Source organism: Tasmannia lanceolata, unplaced genomic scaffold (genome assembly GCF_043159265.1).
Source record: "Tasmannia lanceolata isolate RefF3 unplaced genomic scaffold, GAP_Taslan_0.1 ptg000008l, whole genome shotgun sequence".
Taxonomy (NCBI): domain Eukaryota; kingdom Viridiplantae; phylum Streptophyta; class Magnoliopsida; order Canellales; family Winteraceae; genus Tasmannia; species Tasmannia lanceolata.
In genome coordinates, this window is record NW_027518685.1 from 18,204,979 (window position 1) to 18,232,044 (window position 27,066).

General features: G+C 36.4%; 1 protein-coding gene across 3 annotated transcripts in view; it reads right to left on the reverse strand.

Annotated features, from left to right (window-relative positions):
* GRL (transcription activator) overlaps positions 1-27,066 on the reverse strand; it is a 40,829-nt gene that overhangs the window by 3,520 nt on the left and 10,243 nt on the right. For all 3 annotated transcript variants that reach the window (XM_077388333.1, XM_077388334.1, XM_077388335.1), the window contains 15 exons: positions 23,481-23,565; positions 22,039-22,164; positions 21,753-21,860; positions 17,955-17,999; positions 17,735-17,877; positions 15,695-15,827; positions 14,241-14,351; positions 13,956-14,034; positions 12,274-12,467; positions 9,851-9,996; positions 6,828-6,909; positions 6,613-6,723; positions 3,631-3,756; positions 3,404-3,543; positions 3,221-3,317 (listed from right to left, as the gene is read on the reverse strand). In XM_077388333.1, coding sequence (XP_077244448.1) covers positions 3,221-3,317; positions 3,404-3,543; positions 3,631-3,756; positions 6,613-6,723; positions 6,828-6,909; positions 9,851-9,996; positions 12,274-12,467; positions 13,956-14,034; positions 14,241-14,351; positions 15,695-15,827; positions 17,735-17,877; positions 17,955-17,999; positions 21,753-21,860; positions 22,039-22,164; positions 23,481-23,565 — 1,726 coding nt within the window. The remainder of the gene's footprint in view (positions 1-3,220; positions 3,318-3,403; positions 3,544-3,630; positions 3,757-6,612; positions 6,724-6,827; positions 6,910-9,850; positions 9,997-12,273; positions 12,468-13,955; positions 14,035-14,240; positions 14,352-15,694; positions 15,828-17,734; positions 17,878-17,954; positions 18,000-21,752; positions 21,861-22,038; positions 22,165-23,480; positions 23,566-27,066) is intronic.

Genomic DNA, 27,066 nt, shown 5'->3' on the forward strand with positions numbered 1-27,066 from the left:
CTTACTCTAGAAACATTTTCTGGTCCAGTGGGAACTTGCGATGTCAATGAGACGGCAAAAAGATTTGCAGGTCCGTGGAAACTAACTGGTATTATTGCTGAAATCATATATTTTTGCTCCAATATTAACCCATAATTTCAACAGAGTGAGATCAACCAAAAACAAAAAGACAAATTGGCTAAAGGAGCGGAGTTGACGGATCTGATCATCAACAAATACAGTTCTATAGAACAATCAGGGATGAGATGTTAGACTAATGTGGGTGGGATCAATTGGGGGTGCTGCTGTAATCGTTTTGGGATGCCTTGTCCCATGCATAGTTTTCATGCAGGTTTGCGATACTTTTGGTTTTTTCCCAGCAATAAAATCTGTTATCTTTCAAAAAAATAAGAAATATGAAAATAAGCAAAAGACAGAAACTTCCCTAATAAATTGTGAGCTTAAAATTCTCCCCCAAACAGAGGAATGGATGCTAATTATGTGAAATTGAGGTCAAGATATGGAAAATGACATTACAAAATTCATTGGAGAAATCTACAAACTTTGGTGCTTTTAAAAAAAAAAAATTAACGATTTTGCAAACTTTGGAGCTTATAAGGGGTTTTGGTAACGGCTTCAACTTCATGTTAACATATAAAACAAAAGAGACAACCATTACAGATGAACCGGATAATGAGTTCTATCATATGCTTATAAGCTAAAAACCAGTGTTTAAAAACGCAGATGTAATGCGGAACGTGGCCAAGAAAAATCCTTGTCGACTCGGTGCGGACGCGACCAAGAACGCGGTTGACGCGGTCATAAGTCGAGAGAGTCAAAGGAGTTTTTATTGACTCTGTAGGGCAAAACGTGAAAAGCGATGCAGTGCAAGGCAGAACGCAACCAAGGTAAAAGGGAATTGACTCGGGCGAGTTCAGAGTCAAGTCAACGCGTTTTTAAACACCGGCTAAAACCACTGGCATAGGGTGAGGCCGAAATAGTCTTGGTTCAAGCTAGACAGAATATAGTCCTTCTCTAAGCTGAAAACTTGGAGATGTGAGAAATAGAATAATCATGGGAATTGGCTATTAAAAGTTTGCTTCTACAGTGCTACGCTGGATAGAGCCAAGTCCATGGTTTTAAATTTCGACTGAAATCCGAAATTTCGGTCCAGATCGAAACCGAAATCTACTATACACGAAATCATACAGGATTTCGCTGAAATTCCGGTAATTTCATCCGAAATTCGGATTTCTGTGTATTTCGCCCGAAATGGGGCGAAATCTCAAAAAATTTAACCCCCAAAAAGAAGAAAACGAGAGAGAGCCATTTACTTCCTCATATTCCATTTGACGTTTGAACTCTGAAGTAAAGAGGAGGCGGAGACGGTGGGTCAATGGAACTTCCAAAAAAAGAAGGAAACGAGAGAGCCGTGAAGAGAAAATTACTTTCTCTACTCACTATCATAAAAAGTTGTTTCCCAATTAATGAGGTAAAAAAAGTAGACTTAAACAATGCGATATGGCTCTCTAACAACCAATAGGAAGCCGCGTGATTTTTCAAGAGGGAATACTACCGTCATCTCCGCTGACACTAGCATTCCTCTATATAGTATTAGTCCGTAAGTTAGGTAATTTCAGCCAAAATTTCAGAATAAATAAAATATTGTTTTAAAATGGTGTACCGGATTTCGGCCGAAATTTCATTTCGGCGAGGGCTGAAACGCATACCGAAACCGAAATTTAAAACCATGGCCTAATCAACTAAAGTCGGAAGGATAAGTCACCTACTCGCACATTGTTTTAAAATGGTGTACCGGATCAAGCCACCTACTTGCATCTTATTGAACGGTGACCATAGTCTCTCTCATTCTCCATTTATTCTTTTTTGTATTTCTTCCTGATATTGCTCATAATTTCTTCCTTTTTGTATGTTCGTTACCTTTACACTGTTTACAAAAAAAGTTCTATTTTCCCATCTTTCTTTACCAACAACAAATTATATACATCTTAGGACTTTTTTCTTCGTGCCTTTTATACCACTGCTTTTACATATGACTGTTTTGGAACTTATAATAGCATATGGTTTGTTTAAAATATTTGATGTATGTGTTTTCAATAAGGAACATTACATATCTGTTTTGGAACTTGGAATAGCATATGGTTTGTTTTAAATATTTGATGTATGTATTTGCACAAGGAACAAACTGAACTTACTATAATTGGTTGAGACTTCAAATTTGTAACATTAATTTATCCGAGTTTCAAAGGTTTAATATTTCTCTGAGGAAGTAAAACACTTCTAAAACGGGATCCCGTTCATAGACAATGGTGAATATGACCAATGACTTAGTTATATTACTGAGGTTTTTTTTTTTTTTTTTTGCATTTCTTGGAATTCGAACTCTCTTTTCTTTGCTGCTTGAGCACATGTCACTATAGAAAGCAACGTCTTTTTTTACCACACGGAATCCCGTTTTCCTAGCAAGCCTCATTTGAAAATGCTAGACTCAGGGGTTTAATGACTTGATAATGCTAGTTTGACATTAAGAAATTAAGAATTTAGGACAGGAGGCAAAACTTCGGACAAAATACAGTCAAGTGCGCAATGACTATATTATTATTCGTATGCACTTATGAATTTTGCGAGAATTATGGATGTAATTGTGTTTCTCTAATAAAGAAATGGAATTATAAGAAGTGTATCAGAAATTTTTTGGGGCCCATACCCATCCTTGTCCCTGTTTGCAGTACCCATGCCTGCTTCCCACTCATGGCAACTATATGGGCTTGGCCGATTTAACATGTACATAACAAGGCCTTATCTACTACTAGTCCCAAATCCTTTAATACATCTTATATATGGTATGCCTGAAATATATGTAGCTATGACACTTAAAATATATACAAGATTTGCATTGTAAATTGTAATCATTAAATACGGTTTATTATGGCCATATGAAAATAAAAAAACTGTAGAAGTAGACATCAAATAGGTTAAAGCTAATAAAAGAAAAAAACAGTAATCCATGATGCTAATGCTCACTCTTACGGTTTATTATGGCCATATGAAAATAAATAACTGTAGAAGTAGACATCAAATAGGTTAAAGCTAATAAAAGAAAAAAACAGTAATCCATGATGCTAATGCTCACTCTTACCACTTGCAAAATGTATATTCCCATCTATAGCTATTACATAAACAAGTAAAAAATAAAATATAGTGATGTTAAGTGATTCACCTCCCGTAGAACAAAGACATGGTTCAGAATGCATATTGGCTCCATATCATTTAAAACTGAACACAGATTCGTTAACCTTTGCATTGCAGCCTCTAACCTGTTATTCACACTAATCAGAAGCACGCTCGATTTGCCTGTTACAAAATATTTTCAAAGCTCAAGTATTGAACCAATAGGGCATACATTTTAACAGAGTAATTGTTTTCGGGATAGCTCTCGTGGCCAGGCAATGGAAAACCAGATATGCCTTTTGGAGATTTTGCAGAAGGGGTTGACACTTTTGTTGCATGATTCATGCGAATAGCTGCTTGTTCTGGAAGAAGCTGAAAAATTCTGTAATATGAGTCTCACCCCATGTTGCAATCAATTGATTTCTTTATCATTAAACGCATTGATAGATAATTACAAACCTGGCTTTCTAGAGCACCAAATCCACCTTCAGAGTCCAGTATATTTATTAATCCTTCCAGCCCACCCATAATGGATTCAATGAGGGACTCGACATATAAAACTGCATCTCGACCTATTTTAGTTACCTGCAATCACAAGAAAAGAGGAATTATTATTTCATGAGTAGCATATGTTTCAGTAATATTGATGATGCAGATTGTATGGTCAATAAGCGGTATATTTTAATTTTAAGGCTGCATCTCATTAAGAGTTTTAGGATTTTTATTTTCATGTCACTTATTTTCTAGGATTATTATTTCCATAGTTTAGTTTTAAGGCTTTTATTTTCCATGGAATTTTTACTTTCATTGCCTATATATAGGCCACATGTATTAGAGATTTTCAGATTTTGATGATGAATGAATGAATTGAGAACAGAGATTCTCCCCTTATCCCTCTTCTTCCCTTTCTCTTCTTCTCTTATTCTTTTCTTCTATTTCTCCCCTCTAATTTCTTGTCTTCCCTCTTCTTTCTTCTAATCTTTTCCCCTTCCCTTCTTTTACTCTTATTATATTCCCCTTCTCCTTCTCTTTTCCCCTCTATCCTCTACTTCTCCAACCTTGGGCCACATCAAATTCGTATCAGAGCAAGAGATCCCAAGATCCCAGTTCTATTTGTCTCTCCCATATCTCTCTTTTTCTCTCCCTGTCTCTCTTTCTTTCCCTTCTCTCTTTCTTTCTCCCTATCATCAGAACTTCTCTGCAGGACTTCTTCCATCATGAACTCCACCTTCCCTCTTACTTTTCTTTTCTTTCTCTCTTCCCTACTTCAACTTCCATGACTTGGGTGGTCCCAATGATTTCTTCTTGTTTTTCACCCAAACAATAAGGAAATTTGATATGAAAGACGTGGGTTCCCTTCAATATTTTTGTTTGAAATGACTTCCCTTAAATAGTTTCTTGATGGAAATTGACAAAAATAAAGATGGGATCAAGATTTCAAAGCACAATAATTGAATTGAACTTCTCACCATGTCATCAATGTTTCACAGCATCAAGTGTGGCATGGAAAACATAACACCCATCATTTACTCTTATTGAAATTAATACATGGTTAGTTCGAATGACTGTATGCTTATTGAAAATTCTTAAGGATAAAAGAGTATTCCAAATGCATTCAATTATTTGTCACTCACTATACCCAGCATTATACACATTTTTTTGAATAGTAGCCTTATACATATATTGAATCCTGTTTTCTTATATATACTTAAATTAAGATAACTACACATGCAATTGCTATCAAGAAATATACATCAAGGGCGCCATAACTGACGGGTTAAAATTTTAAGCATTGAGGTAGAAAGTCAATAAATTTTACTAACGTAAATAGAAGAGAACCTAATTTAAAAAGATTACTTCCAGGCTAGTGTGTTTACTTGGGAAGAAACCTTGTATCATGGAGAAGCAAGAAACACAAAACTGTTCAAGACCATCTCTAAACTAAAGTGTAAAGGTAGGCAAATCTGACAAAAGAAATTGTTTGGCATAAGCAAGTTCTAGATGATCTTCAAACCTTCCTCTCTAAAAATTATCCATGCTGTTCAACCTAGTGACTTGAATTGAACCTAAACACATTTAAATTGATTGTTAATTTGTCAGATAAAAGCATCAAGCCTTATGAGTTTCTGCCTAAAAATAGTCCCTATAAAAGAGATGGTCAGAGTGTATAAACTCTAGCTATGATTTGTAGAAGATCCGCTATCACAAATACATGGGTTTTAGACTGTACAAGCTGTTAGTTTCTCTGTTAATATCCTGTTAAAGTAAAAAAGATCAAATAATGCCATCTCCAAGAGCTTAAGCTTTTGAAGTAAATGGTTGTTTCACATGGTACCAGAGCAATTGGCCTGGGTTCAAAACTCCTTGATATATATTAAAATTCCACGTGTAATGGCCAACCCAAAAGAGGGGCCACACGTGAGGGGAGTGTTAAAGTAAAAAAGATTAAATAACGCCATCTCCAACAGCTTAAGCTTTTGGAGTAATTGGTTGTTTCACAAAACCCTAACAAAGTTGAGTCTACAAATGTCATAAATGAGTTAGCTATCAATTTTGTATTCCTGTGGCATTATGGTCATAGGGTACTCCTCGATAAGCTTGAGAGACTTTTTGGTTTTTTGCTTTCTGAGGCATTTTTATGGTTCTCTTCATGAGGATTTGTTTTGTTCTGTTAAGATTGTAGCATTAGCTAATCCTGAGGAAGTACATGAGTGGATGAGACGATGAAGATCTTCACCAGGCTTCAATCTCTTTGGCATTGTTGTTGCAGGCACTAATCTGATCTTGGAAGCCGTGGAACAGTCGCAATGAAGTCGATTCCCTTTAGCTTGAGAGACTCTGGTCTTTCGCTTTGGGTGATATCCTTCCTTTGAGCTTGTACTTGTCCTCAGACGTCTGGAGAGAAGAAGAACTGTTTTTGGTTGGTTGGGAAGTTGATAGGCCTGTAGCTTGTTTTTTTAGATGTTTTTGCTAGGAGCTGGAAGGGTGGATTAGTTATCTTTTCCCTTGATGTAATTACAAATAGTTTCTACTTTTGTTTCACTTGATGGTTCAGGAGTATGCTCTTGACCGTAATGCTATGTAAATGCAAGTTGGGACCCCTGGTCCCCAATGTAATTTTCATAGTATAAATATACTATGTCAACTTTCCAAAAAAAAAAAATGGTAATAGGGTAATAAAGGGAAACTTGTGCAATGTAGGATGCATACATTAGTTCAGAGCTATGAGTCATCCTGTAGACAAAATAGTCCATCTTGCAGATAAAATATTTTAGTTTTTTGAAACCCTCAAGATTTAATTTTCTTTTATTTTTTTCCCAAGAATAAAGGCATTATTATTGAGTCATAAGTCATGACAATGGGCAATGTACTTTGGCTTTCAAAATGTTTATATTGCTAGTATTGAACACATATAATACATGTGAAAAATAGAGTAGGTACCTCTTCCGGAACAATAATAGAGGCACACTCTGGAAAACTACTAGCAACACCAAGCCATGCACAGCAATGTTGTGGACGTCCTTCTGGCCCAAACATGGTGTTCCTGAAGACCTGATTTGAAGCTGTTATCTTTCGTATCCCAATTATTTAACAATATTAACATGTATAAATGGAAATGTGTGACTAGAAACTAAAAGGTAGAAGGGGAAGCTTACTGTGGTAAGATGGTGGTGATAGAAATATAATTTTTTAAGGCTACCATGCTTTGATAGCATTGATTCAAGTTCATCAACACATCTGCGAGATCATGAATATTTCATAAATAGCATAAAGTGATATTGTATGTGTGAGTATACATGTGTGTAAGTGTTCATGCTAAGTGCGTCAAGAATATATGTGTGAGTGTCTACATATGTAAATACACATACAAGTACATTTATACTTGTGAGCACGAATATATGTGTGCATGCAAAGCATTTAAATTTCTAGCAACTGCTATGCGTGCATGCATCAAAGAATTTAAATTTATAGACACAAAATGCCAATAAAATAAAATCATATAATGAAAATTTTATGAACCTCAACAGGTCGTGTCCAGAAAAAACTCACATAGAGTCAACTTTCAACATAGAACCCCAGTTAATATTATAGAAGACCTATAAATATCGGTATATCTGAAGCATGACTGGTTATCTATGATTTTGCAAATGGCAGCCATGTCGAGTACATCCGAAGGAAATCTAACTAGGCACAACGGAAGTAGATAAATGAAAAAAATCATACAAGGGAGGGCACTCCAAATGTGGAGGTTCCAGCTGCAAATGTCACAATCAATGGAAATCTCGAATGATGGGGACTTAGGGGCCGTTTAGATACTCGGATTTTAGAATTCGGGATTTCTTCAAAATTGTAGCTAAGAGACAAGAGAAGAAGCGGACGAGCCGTCCTTTTTGACTCGTTTTTTACTTCTCACCCTTCTTTCCGTCAGCAAGAGAGTAGCAGATCCTCCCATATTTCCAGGTTTTAGAAATCTTAGGATGCAGGAGAGATTTTTAAAACCTGAATTTCTTAGTTAAAATCCAAGAAACGATGCCAGACAACATGCAGCAGCTTGATCGTGAACCCTCTTTTACACTGTTTTCAAACTAAAAACCTAGATTCTAAAATCCGTGTATCCAAACGGCCCCTTAGACTTCTATTACTGGTGTAACACAAAATAACCTATCCAATATGAAAATATAATCGTGACATATAAGTCAAAATTAATTGAGTAGTTTGGTACCATTCAAAAACAATTGTGTAGTTTAGTAATTTTGGGACATTTTCCTAAGAATCTCCCTTGGACATATGACATATCTAACTTAATGTTTTTACAGTGTAGAAAACATGTCTATGGTTTTCTTCTAGATTTCAATATCTTGAATTTCCCTTTTTGCATATCATGGTGTTCTTGGAGGTCCTTCCAGTGTCCTCTTATCAACTGTGTTTGATTTTATATGCATCCCTGGACACTTGAGTTTCTTTAGAACTATTTATACTTTTATCTAGGCTGTATCATTTATCACGGAAAAACTGTAGGTCCTCAATAGTAAGTCACTCGCACCTGCTTATAGCTACACTCCATATTTCAAGTACTATATAAGCATGATAATTTGAGCTTACCCCTAGATATTGCCTCCATGGTTTTAAATTTCCCTGAAATTTCCCCGAAATGACCGATATGTTCCCGTTTCCATCCCCACCGAAATAAAATCTCAATGAATTCCTTCCAACTCATTATTTCCGACCGAAATGGTCAGAACGGCAAAAAAAAAGAGGAAAGATGTTATGATTTGCATTTCATTTGATTTCATTAATGCAGAGAATGATATTTGGTAGGCAAGATCATTGAACTACACAGCAAAGTAACCGTATTTTATGCACGGGAAGTCAGATCAGCATGGGAGCAATAAACTCTATGTGGAAGTGAGATAGAGTTGGGGCCCTTGAAGGGGAGATTCGTCATTGTACTTTCTTATACTTCATTTCATTGTACTCTTTATTGACTTCACTGTTCCAGAAATGCGTGATAACGAATTTCACTAGATGTTTGATGTGATTAAGCCATTATAGATGGCTTTCTTGCTTATGTAATGGTTTCTAAGTATGTATTTGTGCTTATTCTAGCATTTCTCAAAGTTTAATCTTAAAATTTCATCATTTGCATATGTTTCCATTCAGTTGTATACCTTCTTTATGTTTACTTTTAAAATCGAAACCAGCCCCTTGGGATTGTCTTGAGGTTTTGTGTGAACAAGTTCAACAGTTTGAAGCATCCTGTCCAAAATCATAGCATTGACAAAAACATAGATTTCTGGTAAAGATCAAAACTGTAACAACAGAAAAAGTTGATAGTTGCTAGTGGGAGCAAAAGGAAGGTCTGAATTCAGAGTAGGGCCGCAGGAGCATCTTGGTCAGAAGATTTTAGTTATTGAGTTAAGGCACTTGGCCTTTCAATTTCTTGGAGTAGGGGAACTTCAGAAAGGGCTTGACCACTTGAGCATTCTTGATGGGTGGTTTTTTTTTTCCCTTTTTTTCGTGTGTGTGCGTGTGTGTATGTGTGTGTGTGTGTGTGTGTTTAATACTTGGAACCTTTTCAAACAATTGTGGAAGGTGTGAAAATCACATCTTTAGAGCAACGTTTCGGTTGCTTATATTGGATTAGGTGTTGAAAGAAGCTCTTGTTTGGAATATAGCAACTCATTTCCCTTCAAAATACAAACAATAAAGGTAATTTTACTACAGTTTTCCTTCTTATTGCAATTGAGCTTCAGTTAAATAGCATAGTTTTGCATTTAAATAGAATAGTTCAGTTATTTCACAAATAATTTCCATGTTAGGAATAACCACACATTATCAAATTTAACGAGGTTCTGTGTGAGCTACATATACATTTTAAGTATTCCAAACAATTTGCAGAAATTTAATTTTCATTTCAAATTTCCACAAAGATAAGTACAATCTAAGAGATTTTGACAAAATTTTGTTCCCTCCAAAAAAGAGGAAAGTGATTTGGTGTTTGAGAAAATGCATCTGATTTGGTTTCAAGAAATTATAGCCCCGTCAGAAAGAATCAACAAAGATGAGAACTACTTTTGTTGAGAGACAAAATTTGCATTGGACCACAGATATTGGCATGCACTAGCTGAGTACTTTGGTTCACTAAACAGTAATGATGCCAAATTGACAGAAGCAATACCTGGACCAATTATAGGCATTGTTTCCTTCTGACACCAAGCCCTCCTTTCCAGTGGAGACTGTAGCCTTCTCCAAGTGTCGGATATTTATTGAGGACCGGGAAGATGTAACAATCATTAAAATTGATAACCAGTCTTTTCTTAAATCCTGCAATCATAACAGCAAACAGCAGACTTTCAAGGAAAAGCACGTTCAGATTAGAACACTTAATGCAAGGAACAGCTATAATAATATTAGCGGCATCCAAAAACATGCATGTCATAAAGATAAAACTTACACCCCATTCAGAAAAAAAAAAAATTACCCAACCGATTTTTTAAAAGTAGCAAGTTTATATTTGTTCTTCTAAAATCAACCGAGATTAAGATTAAAATACAGCAGAAAAAGGAATTAAGAACGGTAATATTCAATGGCACACCTTCCAATAAAATGGAAACTGATCCCTGTCAGAGTGTCAGATGATGTTGTATGATAGGGGTTACTTTGTACTTTTAGATTTCAAACATGCAGTTCATTTATACTATATGACAGGAGTAGTTTAGTCATCTGCTATTCCTTTACAATTGTAAATTAACCACAGGATTGCCTAGAATAGTATAGATTGAACCCAATCTTTTTCAGGATCAAACATGGTATCGGAGCTTAGTTCAGGGTTTTGAAATCTCTTCAAAAACCTAATTCAATCTGATTGAAAGGTTCAACATTGAATAGGATAGCCAGAGATTATTCAAGTATTCCCTAACCCTTAACTCTGCTTTCATTGCAGTACAAGTGTGAACTCATACAGTTAATCTCAGCGACCAGAAGGATGTTGTCAGATTTCACATTAGAAAAAGGCAGATTTTAGCAGGTCTTGAATTAAAAGAATTTTGGTTACTTCTCCGGAGAGTTTTGACTGAAAGTTTTTGAAGGTCGCAACTTTGTGGTTTCAGAACTATCAATTTTAGTTTTTCGACTTCATCGCTCATGAAAAATACACTTCAACGGATGAACATTTCAGAAGAATTAGAATATATCTCAAGATTTGGACTTAATTGGATGAAAGTTTCATTGGGAATCTTAACAGCATTGCTTCAGGATCAACCAAGGTTCCTCACTGGCAAGAAATTCTTCGAATTTAACAATATCTAAAAGTGCTTCAGGCAAATACATTATTTTTAATCCCAATATTCACTTGAATATAGAAAATTATTTTGATGTTGATTCAGCAGGGTCTCTTTCTGATGGGAGATCTACCACTGGGTATTGTACCTGTCTTGGAAGAAATCTGGTGGCTTGGAAAAGGTAAAAATTAGTGTATGATTGCCATGCCTTGTGCAAAGGCGAAGTCCAACACAAGACTCATACTGCCTGCGAGTTAATACGGGTAAAGACTGATACTTGAGACGTGTTTTAAGGTCGATGAGTTAAAGAAGATGTTTTGTGACAGCCAAGTAGATACACATAGAAAGAAATAAAGTGTATTATGAAATAGCCAAATAATATAGAAGTAGATCAACATTTTCTACAGAAAAACGTTACAGACAAACAACTATCTACTCCATCTGTGAGGCCAAGAGATCAACTCACAAGTAGATACACACACAGAAAGTAATTAAGTTTATCATGACATGACCAAACAATATTGAAGTGAGGCTTGACTTAACTAAGTCTCAGCCTCCCGACTTCTCTCACATGTCTCCTCTGTCATTTTCTACTCACTCTTCTTTCTTCTTCTTCTTCTTTTCCCTATTCCTGCGGCTTTATTGCGTAAAATCATAACTAAAATAATTAACATCAGAAAAAAAGCCATTTGAAGATGAAAAAAAATGCTCCAAAAAAGTAAATTCTTTTCACTTTCACTATAGGGTATGGTCCGGTCTTTTGATTTGGTAATAAAGAGAATAGCATAAAGAAAGGAATTGATGGCTTGGACCGCGTATCAAGGGTCAACCTCTGGCAGAAGGTTCTGTTAGAACAATTCTTATTCTTTTTTTCAGGTTACCCTGTTTGTTTGTTTTTTTCATGTTTTTTGAACCCATATTCACTCCTGAGTCAAAGGAAGGTATCAAAGTTTTGAATACCTAACAATTTCCCACAAAGAGGTGACGAAACATATCACTTTTGAAAATCTTTCCATTTTCCAACATGATCCGATCCCGTATAATAAGCGCGTTACTGACTCGATTGCGGACATTTCTGGTTTATTCCAAAGTTGAACAAATGGTCTTTGAAAGCACTTATTGCTTCAAAGCTTTTGAAATTGTACTTGTAGGAAAGAATCATATATTTAGGAAGAATAATATGCAAACAAAAGTAGAACTGGTCAAAATATCCAATGACAGTTATAGAGAATGTTCTTTGTGCAATAGTAGATGGGTAGCAAACAAATTAGTCGAACAAGGCAGGTACAAAAAAGGGAAATGTGCTGGAAATAATTCTTACAGATAGGTCACATGTAATTGCAGAAATATTTTCACCCTGAGGCTTTGGTATATTCTCAAGACAATGAATAATTTGCTGAAAAGGAACTCTCAAGGATGTGTCAATGTCAAGAGCCACCATGCCAGGTGTACCAAGTAAAAATCGGATCCTCCCAGCACAATATGATAGATACGATAGTGCATAGCCTCTTATTGCTGCATACAAAGGTGAATTACATGTACTGAATCAAATCATCCAAAAAAGAATTATGTTTATGTAAATATCAAATGAGAAAAGATTTAAGGACGAATGCGAGCCCGGATGAAGCTTAGCAAAAACCAATCATCTAATCCAATAAAAGTACTTCGAAACTGTGGCATATGCAATAAGTTTAATATCAACTTCCCAAAGCCCGCCAAAAACAATTAATAATAAGGATAGAAAGTGTTCACTTCTTAACCTGTAACTGTAAGATTAAAAAACATGGTCTTGACCTAAACAATGCAACAAATATCAAGATGTTGTACCTACGAACTTCTAAAAGACATGCTACTTTGGTTGAGATTGCGTCAAGATCCATAGGCAAAAGGTAAACTAGAAGGGCCCTATTAACTCATTATTCCACTTCAAATAACTGTCAAACTGACTGGACAATGTACAACCAGCATTCTAATCTAGGTCAAGTCACTTAAATGCACTGATTAAGAGATACAGCAGTCAAATTTTGATATTTATTATGTACATTATTAGATCCATAGTAGGGATTGGAGGTGAGGGAGGGACTAGTTATGTGGATAAGGAATACTGGCATACAGTTACATCCATAGCTATTGATAAAAGTTAAAACAATAAGAATACCAGGAAAGTGGATGAAACAATCACTCCATTAGGAATTGATAATATTGATTGGAGCTTCATAATTTGGACATAGAGACCCAAGCATAAAAATTTGGAAAATCATCTTTGGGGATTTTAATTTTAAGGCAAGACTTAAAGCATTGTTGTCATGCTTTGCACATTTTTTTATTTAGATCCATGAAACCCATGGATGTGGCACCAGATCTATGCATCTATAATGCAATTAAAGGTAGATTATTGGTAATACAACCGGCAAATTACTCAAACATCACTAAATTCTAATAAATACTAGCAAGAGTTAAAAAACACTAATAGTCAATTCAAAGCATCAAATTTTAGGTTCTTGTTAAATAATAAATGTGGCTCACTGCCATATCTCATACCTCTACATATAGCAGTAACATAATCGAGATCATAAGTTTCCATAGGTGTCACAGAGACACAGACAAATGAAACTAAACTAAAGAAGCTAAGTTGCCCATCCCCGACAATAGCAGCTGGACTTCTACTTGATCCACAAGAGTGTCCTAGTTTAATTTGAGCATTTCCAACAGTAGAATTTCGTAGGTTACCAACTTCTAACATAACATATAGAAGTTAAAATGCTCGAGACTTCAATTATCAAACCATGAAATGCTGCAATCTATGTACAATTCCAACTGAATGTCAAATGTAAAGCAATTCAATAAAGAAATCAGGAAGAAAAAAATGTGAATGCGAATTTTATTCAATGCTCTTAAAGCTTCAAAATTAAGAATCATATTATAAGACACAAATATCTATAGTTTAAGATTTTCTTTCTATCATTCTTAAAAGAAATTGGTTGACGATGTACTCACTCTAACCTGCAATATATTTGCGTACCAAACAACATAGCCTGTCCATTCCATCTAATAAGAAACCTATAGTTGGATCTGTTGCATCCTGCAACCAAAGCCATCCTACTTATGGTCAGAAACTTTATTAGGAAATAGATAGACAAGCAATAAATGAAATTTATACACAAATTTAGGGGTTGAGCCTCTAGCTCAATTGGTAAAAGTCTTTGTTCCTCAACCAAGAGGTCGGAGGTTCAATCCCTGCTTACCTACAAAAAAAATGTTATACACAATAGGGAGAAAAGTGCTTACTATATCAACTGGTATCATCCGAACAGTCTTAGATTTTGACGATGCAATCCCAACATGTTGGAAATACCAAATAACCTCGCACTGAGCTAAAGCCAATGCAGAAAATACCATCTGTAGGAATAATAAATATTGTACCAAAATAATTAGAAATATTACATTAATGAAATAGGGCACAAAATTAACCAAGAGCTCAGAATAAGGAGTCATCATCGTTAACTGGAAACTAATGTTATAAACACATACATAAAATTAGTCATCCATAACAATGCAATTATTCACCAATTCAAGAAAATTTGAAGCATTTCAGAAGCAAATATTTGAAGTGGATATTCCCGGTGGATAAATGAGAGTATTTTCACGGAGAAATACCATATTTAAGAGAAAGGAGTGCCCTTGGATCATTTTTTTTTTTTTGAGAAAGTAACATAATTTTATTCCAATTAACCAGTGACCCATACAAAACGGGGAAAAGATGTCCCCGGAAATAAGAGCGATCGTCCAAGCGATCCACAAACAAGCAAAGATTAAACACTGTAGAAACAGAAAAATACGACAGTCAAATTATAGTTTCAACTCAGAGGATGGAGTCACGCTCAACACCCTCTTTAGCCAATCTGTCTGCAGTTGAGTTTGCCGATCTTCTCATGATACAAGATGAAGAACAGATAACACTTAACTACATGAAGAAGATGGCCAAAATGAAGAAGCTCAAAGGACAGATGCGGTGCAAGTTAGAATGGACATCCCATATGGGTTAGCTTTTATTTTAATTCTTTTAAGTTGCTACTTAAGTTTGGGGGTATTTAGTCCATTGTCTTTTCACTCAAGTTTGGGTGGTTTAGATTAGATCTAATCAAGGCAGAAGATTTATTTTCATTAAAGTTGCATTTTTTGGTTAAAAACCATATATCGTTGGGCATATGAGAGATTAATTATTGAAGATTTAAATAGAAAAGTATTGGATTACTCTCCCAAAACCCTTTGGAAAAAATTTGGGTGCTTCTTGGCCTTATTTCCATGGCCTTGAATCATCACCTTGCATTTTCTTCTTGATTGTTTGTTTATCTGAACTTGAAACTACATCAATACATTATAAATTTAATACCGTAGGTCAAGTGGAAGATTCCTTCTTTTAGATAACCCAAATAGGGATGCAGGATCAAACAATGAAAATTAGACTTACGACAATGACTACAAGACAGCTCATACCTACAGGCACATTTCACGTAAAAAGTTCAGATTCTGAGAGAGACGGTAAAAAGTTTATAGCTTAAGGGCATAACTACCCACAACTAAAATAGAAAGGTATTGTAAAGAATTAAGCGTCGTGGTTTTCATGCCTCAGTGAGCATACACTACAACAATAATTAGCAATAAAGGAAAACAAGAATAGAAGGTAGACATTTATGAATGGAAGACCTGTGTATGCAAAAAAAACTGGTAGTAAACACTACCTGAATATTAGGACCCAATAAACTTGGTTGATCAGTAAAAAAGAAAACCATTCGGCCAATCTCTTGTTTCAGTAATATTCTCCTTTCACGATGAATGGCATCACAAGAAATTAATGCTTGATCTTGCACTTCACTACAATCATCAACCATTATACTTTGTAAATGCAACACTCGTGATATAAGCAATAAAGTAATAAAAATTCTTCAAATGTTAATCACTGTACTATAAATATCATAACATATGAAACAAATAACAAAGAATCAAAAAGGAAAACAAGATAAATTTGTCCCTAATAGAAGGAAGATAATACAACGAGTGCAGAAGAAAAGTATAGAGTGACAGTCATGCCACACAATAATTGTGAGTTGGTTTAGTTGCGATCTTTTTTAAGAGAGTTGAATGTTAAAGATTCATTGACAATGTATTGTGATAACTATGCAGCTACTCATGTTGCGAAGAACTCAGTTTGTCATGAGAACCAAACATATTGAGATTACCTGCCATATTTTTCATATAAAGCATTGTTTAAAACCAAATTGAGATTGCTTGCCATATTTTTTGTTTCATCATGTAAGGAGTTCCGCGGATGAGGTGGGTCACCATCTGGACACGGGGTGGGGTGGGGGGTGGGTTGCTAAAGGAAAGCTTGGAAGTTTTTGACTTCCTTCCGCCTTGAGTTCCGATTGTCCTTTTTGGTTTTGTTCCCCTGTTGTCTTGTGTAAGCTTTCGCTTTTGTATCTTCTTGTTTCTGTTTCTGACCATCTCAGTCAGTTTTTCTTTAATAAAAACTTCATCTTTAAAAAAAAACTCCGAGTCAATATTTGACTCCCTTTTACCTTTTTTTACCACTTGGAAACTAAAATTAATTGAGTGGTATGCATATATACACAGACCATATATTAACTTATAATAAATTAGCCCCCACCATATTGATATATCACACCAACCCAATGAAAACGAAAACTACTACTACAATAACAAACAATAAACAATGAAAGTGATAGTGTTTTGATTTCTACGCACACCCCGACCAACCCTAATTCATATTCACAAACACCCCAAACCCACAACATACCTAAACAAAACTGTTGTGCTGCTTTTTTACCCCACCTGGAGCAGCCCCGAAACAGAAGTACATCTAGCTGTGACAAACTCAATGGCAATTGTTAAAGTAGAATTGTTAAAGTATAAAAGATAAATAACGCCTTTCTCCAACAGCTTAAGTTTTTGGAGGAGTTGGTAAGTTAACATGGTATCAAAGCCAAAGGTCTCGAGTTCAATCCTCCCGGATAGCAAAAATCCACAATCCACATGCGATGGTCGGCCCAAAGTGGGACCACATGTGCCACGTGTTTGCCAAGTGGGCCGCACGTGCGGGGGAGTGTTAAAGTATAAAAGATAAATAACTCCTTTCTCCAACAACTTAAGCTTTTGGAGAAGTTGGTAAGTTAACAGCCATCACTGCCACAATTGAGGTGTTGCAGCCTCTCTGTCTACCCCTCTTCATTTGACCACAATATAGAGTAGCCTATGTTTTCACCAAATCCAAAAGCTTTAGTAGATTAGATTTTATTTGTTCCAAAGCGGGGATGCATGACATTTTTGCTTCAGCTTGAGAGGGAGAGTGTTGTGACTTGTGAGTACTTTATTTTCATGATAGAGCCCATCACTTAATTTATTGGATTATCGTTATGTTTATGTAGGATGGAGTCCATCATTATGAAGCAACTAACTGCATCATTGTAAATTTAATGATTTATATCATGTATAAATAGGGGACAAAAGTCGCAAGGTTAATTCTCAACCCTAACGAATATTTTTTTTACCTCTCTTTTCTTCCCCTTCCTTTCTTCTTCCTCTTCTTCTTTTCTTGTAACACACCCTTCTCCAATTATACAAACTAGGAAGTCACTTTCAATCGAGTAAAACAAAAATGAAACTACATGTCACAATCAAAATACAACTATGACTGGGAAAAAACATTATACTAAGAATCATTTTCTTCCTCGTCATAGCCTATAATCTTGAAATGTGTGTACCTTATCATTTTCTCGACCTGCTTTGCAACATTATACTCCATATCTGCTTCTTTTTGTTTGGTGCGTCCAGATTTTGCCATCTTCTTCGATTCTAATATCCTCGGCAAAACATATAATTGATAATCCTCATGTAATAGTACATACTGCATTTTGTAATAATAATAATTAGCTACGATGAATGAAGAATACAATTACTAGTATGGGATGGAGAATAATTCACCTCATCTCTAAATAATGTAAGGACTAAATTTTCTTTGAGAACGACCTGGAATAAGAATTGTAAAAGGTAAGACAAAATCCATGAATGACAGACTCAACATGAAGGAAACTTTGTAGACAAGGAAAAAATTAGTATGAGAATTATATAGAGATCAACAAACAAACTCCATTGGTGACCAATTCTCACATAAACAACATAGATTCATATGCATGATAACAACGTAATGGTTGAGAACAAGTCATCTTAGAAATCTGGTTTAAAAGAGAGAAAGGCACTAGGGCAGTGTTCAAAAATGCTAATAACAATTTAATAACAAATTTAGTAACTTCTCGAAATAATGGAATTCAAACTATAACAAATTAAGTGAGAATTGATGAATTGGTGCACATGAATTGATTCAATCAGCAAATAGCAGTGAATGACTACTAGAAAGAATGGGGAGTGTATCTATGGTAATGTAATTCAGTTTCTGCTAAATTATCAAGTACAGAAAGAAATAAAAACTACTGGAAATTTTATTTATTTATCATGTATTTATTGAATTTCAGTTTACAAGCCACAAGAACACTAAACAGATGACTACAAAAAATGACAAAGTTCACAATGAAGATCAAAATAGTATATTTTTAAACCTCTACTCCTTTATTGTTCTGAACATATCTACTGTTGCCAGACCCCACACATGTGACATCAGCCTTATGGCTGTAGAGGAGAAATCTTTGTCATAAAAGCAAGAATCTTCCCCCACTGACAACTTTGATGTTTTTTCAAGCTTCCCTGATTTAAACTTGCCCAAGATATAAAAATCTCCAACCCCTAAGCACCAAGAAAGATTTCATGTTTCATAATAGAATTGAGTTCTTGTCATAGCTGCTCCCTCCTAGGATCCATTGGGCCATACATCTCAGTGAAGATCTAGGTAAAATTTTCCACCAAAGATATGAATCTGAATGAGATGGAAAACTCATCAATAAAATGGTCATCGGAACTGATTGAGTCTTGATTCCACATCAAAATCAAACCACCCGATCTCTCCCATTTAGATGGCAGGGTCAGAAATGCAACTTGGCAACCACCCCATAATTTTCTAATAGGAGATAAGTTGATTGATACAATCTTAGATTCCTGCAAGAAAAGGATATCAAGATTTCAACTTAGCCTGAGATCAAACACCACATTTTTCTTAGTTTTGGACCCCAAGCCCCTTATATTCCAAGCTCCAACCTTCATCATAAACCAATTATGCTCTCCATCCCTCCTCTTATAGCTATAATTATAAAATGTTAACGTTCGCAAACAAGGCGAGGTAATCAGCCATACTTTTGATGTCTTTTTTTCTTCCAGTGTAACAAATCCAGCTTTATACCACTGGAGATCGATCTATCACATCCCTGTCTTCCAACTTCTTCATCAGTTCAGAGTTCACTGAGTTTGGACTTATCTACTTTTGTTCCAATACCGTTGATTTCACCAACGTGAAGCGTACGATCAATAGTGTCCCCCAGATGCTCAGCACTATGACGGACAGTGTAAGGGTCCAAATCCAAGTCCTCATGGTATCAAAAGGATGGTAAGTGATACCTCTGATTTAGACTATCGTCTATCTGCATGGACCTGGGCTAACCTTGTAGATCTGAGCCAAGCTGGATGGGCCTTCGATAAATAAGGCCTTAGACTTAGAACTCTAGCTCTCTCTTCATCAGATAGGAGTTTCCAAAAGGCCCATATATAAGCTTGATCCAGAGATCGACGGCCACAGTCCACTCTATTATAACTCTCAATTTTACTCTCATTTTGCAGCCCTAAGGACCCTTACTTTTTAAAATTTCTTTTCCACATGTGTCAGCTATCACTTGAAGGTAGAAACTTGTCTGCTGCCGTCAGGATAGCGATTTGTTGTCCCGATCGTATGTCTTGACTGGATGGGCCTTGGCTAAACTTGTAGATCTGAGCTAAACTAGATGGCCTAATGCCTTAGACTTAGAACTCCAACTCTCTCTTCCTTAGATAGGATTTTCCAAAAGGCCAATATATTAGCTTTATCCAGTGATTGATGACCACGGTCCACTCTATTATAACTCTCGGTTTTAACTCTCATTTTGGCGCCCTAAAGACCTGTACTTTTTTATTTTTTTTCTACATGTGTCAGCTTTCACGTGCAGGTCGACACTTGTCTGCCGCTGTCAGGATAGAGATCTGTTGTCCCGATCGTATGTCTTGACTGAATGGATGGTGGTTGTTCTCCACTTGAGAAAGTGATCTAATGGTAGACAAATCGTCTCTGACCTCCTGCAAAGTTAAATTCACCCGTTCTGGGGTCCATTGATGACCAGTTCTAAACTAAATATCCACATACCGTTTCAATGGTTGGTCGCTCATCTCGGATAGCTTGCATCCATAACATCTTTTTCTTATGATTGGCAAACGTAATGGGATCAGTCTTTGGCACTCGTCATCTATCAATAAGCAAAGTCTTCCCTCTTTTCCAAAGCCAAAATAATGGGACTCTTCTACATCGACGTCATCCCAATCCTTTCACTAATAGTCAAAAGGTCTCAACATCCCAAGTGTGGAAGGGAACACCTGCTATAGAGAACCAGAAAAACGTGGGTGTCGGAGACCTATTAGGGTGCCATTCCAATAATGAAAAGAAGGGAGCCTACAGGAATGGATATTATATCATCCTTTTTGCCTCTTCTGTTGATGATACTTGTATCAAAACCTCATTAGGTTCTAGGAACTGAAGCATGAAATCTTCAATCAGTCTCCATTGTATGATTATGACACTCGATCTCCTCCAGGGAGTGATATTTCAGGGAGCATTTTGATGACACTATGTTCCAGTGATATTTCAGTGAGCATTCTGATGACATTATGTGCAAGCTTGGTAGTAATTGAGATCACTATTGCTTCCGAAATCACCATTTGGTCTCCATTGTTTTTCTGAAGCTCTGTTTTAAGTGTCCAAAATCTGGAAGTCTCAGGGTTTCTTTCAAAAATCTGCAAGTTGTTTAGGGGAGGGAACTCCTTTTTCGAATATCCAACTGTCGGACCCTATTTCTCAGACTGGTAAGAACGAACACCTTTGTTTTTAATGAAAGAGGGAATTTATGTGCCACTAGTAGTCCATCTTTTGTTGCAATATACACAGACAACTCTGAAATGGAAGTTGAGAACGGTTACGACCCATAATTTTAAAACTCCCCCGCATAATCCTGGACTCCCCCAAGTCGACTCCCTTTTCCCTTGTGTTCCGCATTTCGCCACTGTGTTCCATGGTTTGCCCTACAGGGTCTATAAAAACAACTGTGACTCTCTCGAGTTATGACTGAGTCAACTGAGTACTCAGCTGCGTCAACCGCATTTTTTTGACTGCGTCCACGCCAAGTCAGCAAGGATTTTCATGGCCGCATTTTAACCCACATCCGCATTTTTAAACACTGGTCTCAAGTAGGAACAGTGCCATTAAAAAAAAATCTCAAGTACATACAGAAGTCAACACTGTAGAAGATCTAGTGACTGACGAGTTTTTCAGCAGTTGTATAAATATAGAGAATTCCTCGCAGTAGTTTTACTTATTTGTCTATAAAGATTCGATTCTATTCAATTCTCCTCTTTGAGTGAAGTTTTATTACTCGGGATAAGTAAAAAGAATACACACCAACATTAATTCTAGAAAATATAAACTGAAGATGTTATAGAAATATCTCAACTCAACTCAACAAAGCCTTTGTCCCAAACTAGTTGGGGTCAGCTGGTGACTTACTTATAATTCTAGAAGATGTTATAGAAATATACCATTGCAATATCAATGCTGGTGACACGAAGTAGTTCATCAGGACAGACAAGGTAACCGAGGAGGACCCATTCCCGATACGAGGTAACATTTGCTAAATCTTGAGCCCTCTGCAGAAAAAGAGACAAGGTGAATTACTTATACAGATAAAATAGTTAAGAAAAAAAGGAATGGTATGCCTTCCTTAGAAAAGGTCAATGCCCATGTATTCATGTACATATGAGAAAGAATGGAAAGCTTGACAAATTAATGAAGTCAGTCTTAAGATTTCAGGGAAAATACAGTTACCATCGGGTGAGCAGAATTTGTGAGTATGTCAGGATAACGAGGATGAAATGGACTTAAAAATCCCTCATTTCTCAACTTCTTGGTATCAACAGACAAAAAAATAATAGGACCCACGGCCTCCAAAACCTGTAATGAAATGTCAAAGGAAAAAATTAGAATCCTCCACAGCAACATATCAATCATTCTTCAAAACAGGAAAAAAAGAGAAGCTTATTCAGAAAAGAATTCTACACAATAAAGTACCAATCTGATCAATGAAAGTATGATACATTTGTCTCTATTATTCATAATCGTTAACATTTAGCCATCCCTTTCTCAAAGTATGATTTACTTAATAAAGAGATCAAAGTTGCTGACAACTAATTGTGGCACAAGAACACATGATCCCACCCTTTCACTTGTTCTTACTACTGCATGGCTGTTACCAGGGGCGGAGCTACATGTAGGATAAGGGGGGCAGTTGCCCCTGTTGAGTTGGGCCAAATCCTTAATAGGCCCAACTCAATTGGGCCAAGCCCCCTTTAAAATTTGAAGGCCTGACCCCCTTATGTATAAGCCTGTATAAGCTTGCCCCCCTTATGCATAAATCCTGGCTCCGCCACTGGCTGTTACAAGAAATAGGAAACTCAAGAAGCATATAATTTGGTTTGTAAATCAAGATGGAGTCTTGTTCTTTCATAAAGTCCTGAAATCTGAATTGTGGAACTATATGATGTGTAAAAACACTGACAAGAACGTGGCAAAATCAAGCATGCTTAAAATTTACCCCATGAAATTACCAAAAAATTGAAGTATGTCCTTTTACTAATGGCACAAAGGTAATATCTTCGTGTTTCACTTATGACTCTTCAAGTCATGGTCCAGGTCTGATTTGACTCATGCATATCTATTAACTTTCATGCTGCCATTCACTCAGGCAAATTCAAACAATGCTTGCATGTTGAAATATCTTATCTTCTTAGCAACTATGGAAACATGTGTTAGGACTTGACTGATACTAAATCTACAATTAGAAGTAGTGCAACCCATGGAAGGCAGCAATGATCCCAAATCATTGCATAGAGGCTTGTTTCTTCCATACATAAAAAACAGCAATCATACCATTCAAAAAAAAAAAACCTGCAATCATCTAAGACTCAGTACAAATCAATAATGCCAGCACATTTTTCAGTTATTATGTTGCAAATCAAGGGGAAAGAAACAAATTGAAGGCTTTTCTTATTAGCAGGTAGGAACACGAGAAGTTTATCCATGGGAACAAGACCTTTACAAAAAGAAACTCTATAGCAGACAGCCAACTACTCTAAAGACCATAGATAGTAAGCTCGAGAGAAAAATGATAATGAACACAAGTATAAAATAATATTTAACAGATAGAAAGCACAGTACTCATCAACGTTTTCATAAAAACCATTAACACATGAAAAGGTTAAGTGTATTACTTCTCCAATACGAGGGCTGACAAAATTAAGATCTTCATGCAACCCTTTCAATGGTGGATCATAAGAGTCTACGAACTGAACAAGCCTGCCAGAAAAATATAGGAAAATATTACATGCAACACATTTTAACTGCATACAAGTACAACAATCGTGAACATACTACTACCTTCTGGCCATCATGATAAATCACAACAATAACAAAATTCTACAGAAAATTATCAATTTTAGTGTAAAGGCCTTCAAAAATCTTTCAATTGGGTTCCAATTTGTTCCCTTGACTTTTGGCCTGTTTACAACAATTTCAAAATTTTCATGATACAATTCAGGAAGCTCTTATTGTGAACAATCTACCTGAGTGGATAAACTATAGGCACATCTCATCTATCCATCATGTTCACCACAGCCACATCCTCACACAATCATGAAAACCAAACCGTTGAATTTCAGCATTGAAACATGCTCCGATACTAATTAACACAAAATAAGTTGTCCATAACTCAAAGAAACTTTTAGATCTACATGATGGTTAATAGAAGGAAGAAGAAGTATGAGAGAGAGAGAGAGAGACGACGGAGGAAGGGAGTTACGTCTGTTGGGAGAGAGAATGCGTTAAGCAATCTCTCCCCAACACGCATAATATGTATATATATATATATATATATATATATATATATATATATATGTGTGTGTGTGTGTGTGTGGGGGGGGGGGGGGGGGGGGAATGTCACAAATGCCCTTACTGGGGCGACAGTACATTTAACACTCCCCCTCAAGCTGGAATGTATATATCATACATTCCAAGCTTGTTACACAAGTCTTTCAATTTGGCACATCCCAATGGTTTGGTAAATTTTGGGTTGAAAATTCCAAACGGTTAGGGCTGAAATTAAAAACCCAATAAAGGTTGACAAAAAAAGAAGGCACAAAGGAGACTACCGAATCTTTATTGTTGATGTGGATCTCTCACACCAGGTAGAGTTAGAGTTTAGGGTGGAGGGAAGGGGACGTGACTGGATTAGAGTTAGGTTTTGGGTGTGAATAGGGGGTGCAAGTGGGTTAGGAATAGGCTTTAGGGTTGTGTTTACGGTTAGAGTTGAAAGAGAAGGGATTGTGTTCATCTCGTCTCGTCTCGTCGCGTCTTCAGGGTTATAGATTTTAGGATTGTGTTCGTCTCGTCTCGTCTCGTTGCGTCTTCAGGGTTAGGGTTTTAGAAGTTATAGGTTTTGGGTTTCTTCAAGGATGGGTGGTCCGATCTTCAACCTTGAAGCTCTGATACCAAGTTAGATCTACATGATGGTTAATAGAAGGAAGAAGAAATATGAGAGAGAGAGAGAGAAACGATAGAGGAAGAGAGTTACGTCTGTTGGGAGAGAGAATACGTTAAGCAATCTCTCCCCAACACGTATAATATGTATATATGTGGAAATGTCACAAATGCCCTTACTAGGGCGACAGAACATTTAACAGAAACAAAGCAATCTCCGCAAATATTAGGCTAGAACAATACAGAGAACATAAGACTTGAAAAAGTGCTGCTTCATTGGATTTGAGAAACAAACTAGTTAATGAGAAGTTCAATCGATCAAAGCCAGCTACATTAAACCTCCATCATCTCCTAACTTTATCTTAACTCTAAGCCCAGTAGACTTTTATTTTGATCAAACTTTTTAAGCTCTTAGTAAAATAGTTAGAAATCATGAAGAAAACGAAACTATCTAGGCCTTTTCTAAAGTTTGAATCCTAGTATTCATAATATTAGCATGTATACAAGATACTTTCCTAAATTCCTAATACCAACCCTGAAATGCCCTAGACTAGGGGCATTTTCAGCAAATCGCCTTGAAGGACATAATTGGGATTCCGGGGAGTTAACGAGGGAAATTTTGTCATTTACAAGTGACCTAGGGCTCCAGCTATAGCTATAGCTATAAATATATATAAATACACACACACACATATATTATTATTTCTCGTGTGGCCTACTTTTCCACACAAAACCCTAGAAGAGGAAAGAGAGAAACTGTTGGAGGAGATTTTGAGCATTGGGAGAAACAATATGTGGTAAGGAGATGGGTTCTAGCGTTATGTTTACTAATTAATTGTACATGGATTAGGAGGTTCTATATTCAATGGTTGAAGTGTATCCTAATTCTCGCTACGACCATCTTTCAATGAGAAATCCGACGACTTGTTCGGACTCTTAAGAATCCATTATCGCAAGGATTTCAACGAGATCCGTTTGGGTCTACTCCGTCAAAGGACGGATAGAGGTGAAGGTTGAATCGGAACTATAAGGTGTTTTCGAAGTAAGAAATTAGATTTTTGGGGTAAAATCGTACAAAAGATGAAAAACCAGAAGATTCCGATATGGTCAACTGTGCCATAGGATGGTCGACCGTCCAAAGGTACCGTTGCGATAATGCCTGGGACGGTCGACCGTCCCAAGGACTGTGTTTTTCTGCCTGTTTACCTTCCAGAAGTGTCTAAAGACATGTTTTATACCACAAATGCTTCACATGAATAATTAAACCCTAATTTGGTGATCGTCTTGGTCGTTAGGTGACAATTCGGGGCGATTTGAAAGTCTTATACTCAACTCAACTGAACTCAACAAAGCCTTTGTCGCAAACTAGTTGGGGTCGGCTAAAATAAATCCTTTAGAAAAATTTCATGAAGAAAGTCTTCTACTTGAAGAAATTCTTAACCCATTGTAATTTGTAAGTAACTTTTCATCATGTATCAGTTCTCTTTCTAAAAAGGCAGTAAATTCTTTTTATGGTTTAGACATATCAAACATTGTAGACCAACTGATTTGGAACTTTCATGTGTTAATGGTTTTTACCAACGTGCTTAGGCAACATGTAAGTGTATTTAACTGTTTTCTAATGACTTTTCCTAGCATGGTTGTTTATCAATTGTGGATCAAGCATTTTGTGTACATTGCTGAGAATGGGTATATTTTTTCCAATTGCATGATGAGATTTCCATGACAGTATGTGACCCTATTGGGTTCGTGTTAACTCGACCATGCATGTGTCGATGCTTATTGTAAAATGAGATTTCTTTTCATAAGACTATATTGACAAAGTTGGGTTGTGGTGAACTGAATTGAGTTATGTAAGCCCTTAGCTCAGCCACATAACTCAGGGTTTTCCTACCCGCCAGCCGGGGCTGCAAAACTAGACCTAAACAGGATAACCAGACCCTGCTAGTTGTGGCACAGGCACATGGCCACGTAGATCGGTGAAGCGCGCTGGTTAATTAGGAGTATCACTCGGTACCTATGATACCAACACCTACCAGTGAGACCATGGTGTTAGGCTACTGGGCGAAGTGTGTATTGTTTACATGATCATACATGAGAATTGCCAATGTTCTATTTGTGGAAGTCTTACTTATGTAAATGCCTTTTATAAATGTTTTAGAAATGTTTCAATGTCCTTTGCATATATGCTCGATCCACCTGCTATAGGAGACCTGTTACTTGCTGAGCATTGGCTCACTCTATTATATTTTATATTTTTCAGATCCCGAGGAGTACGTACCGAATTGGGTCGCAGGACTCTGGGGCGAGTGAGGAGCAAGC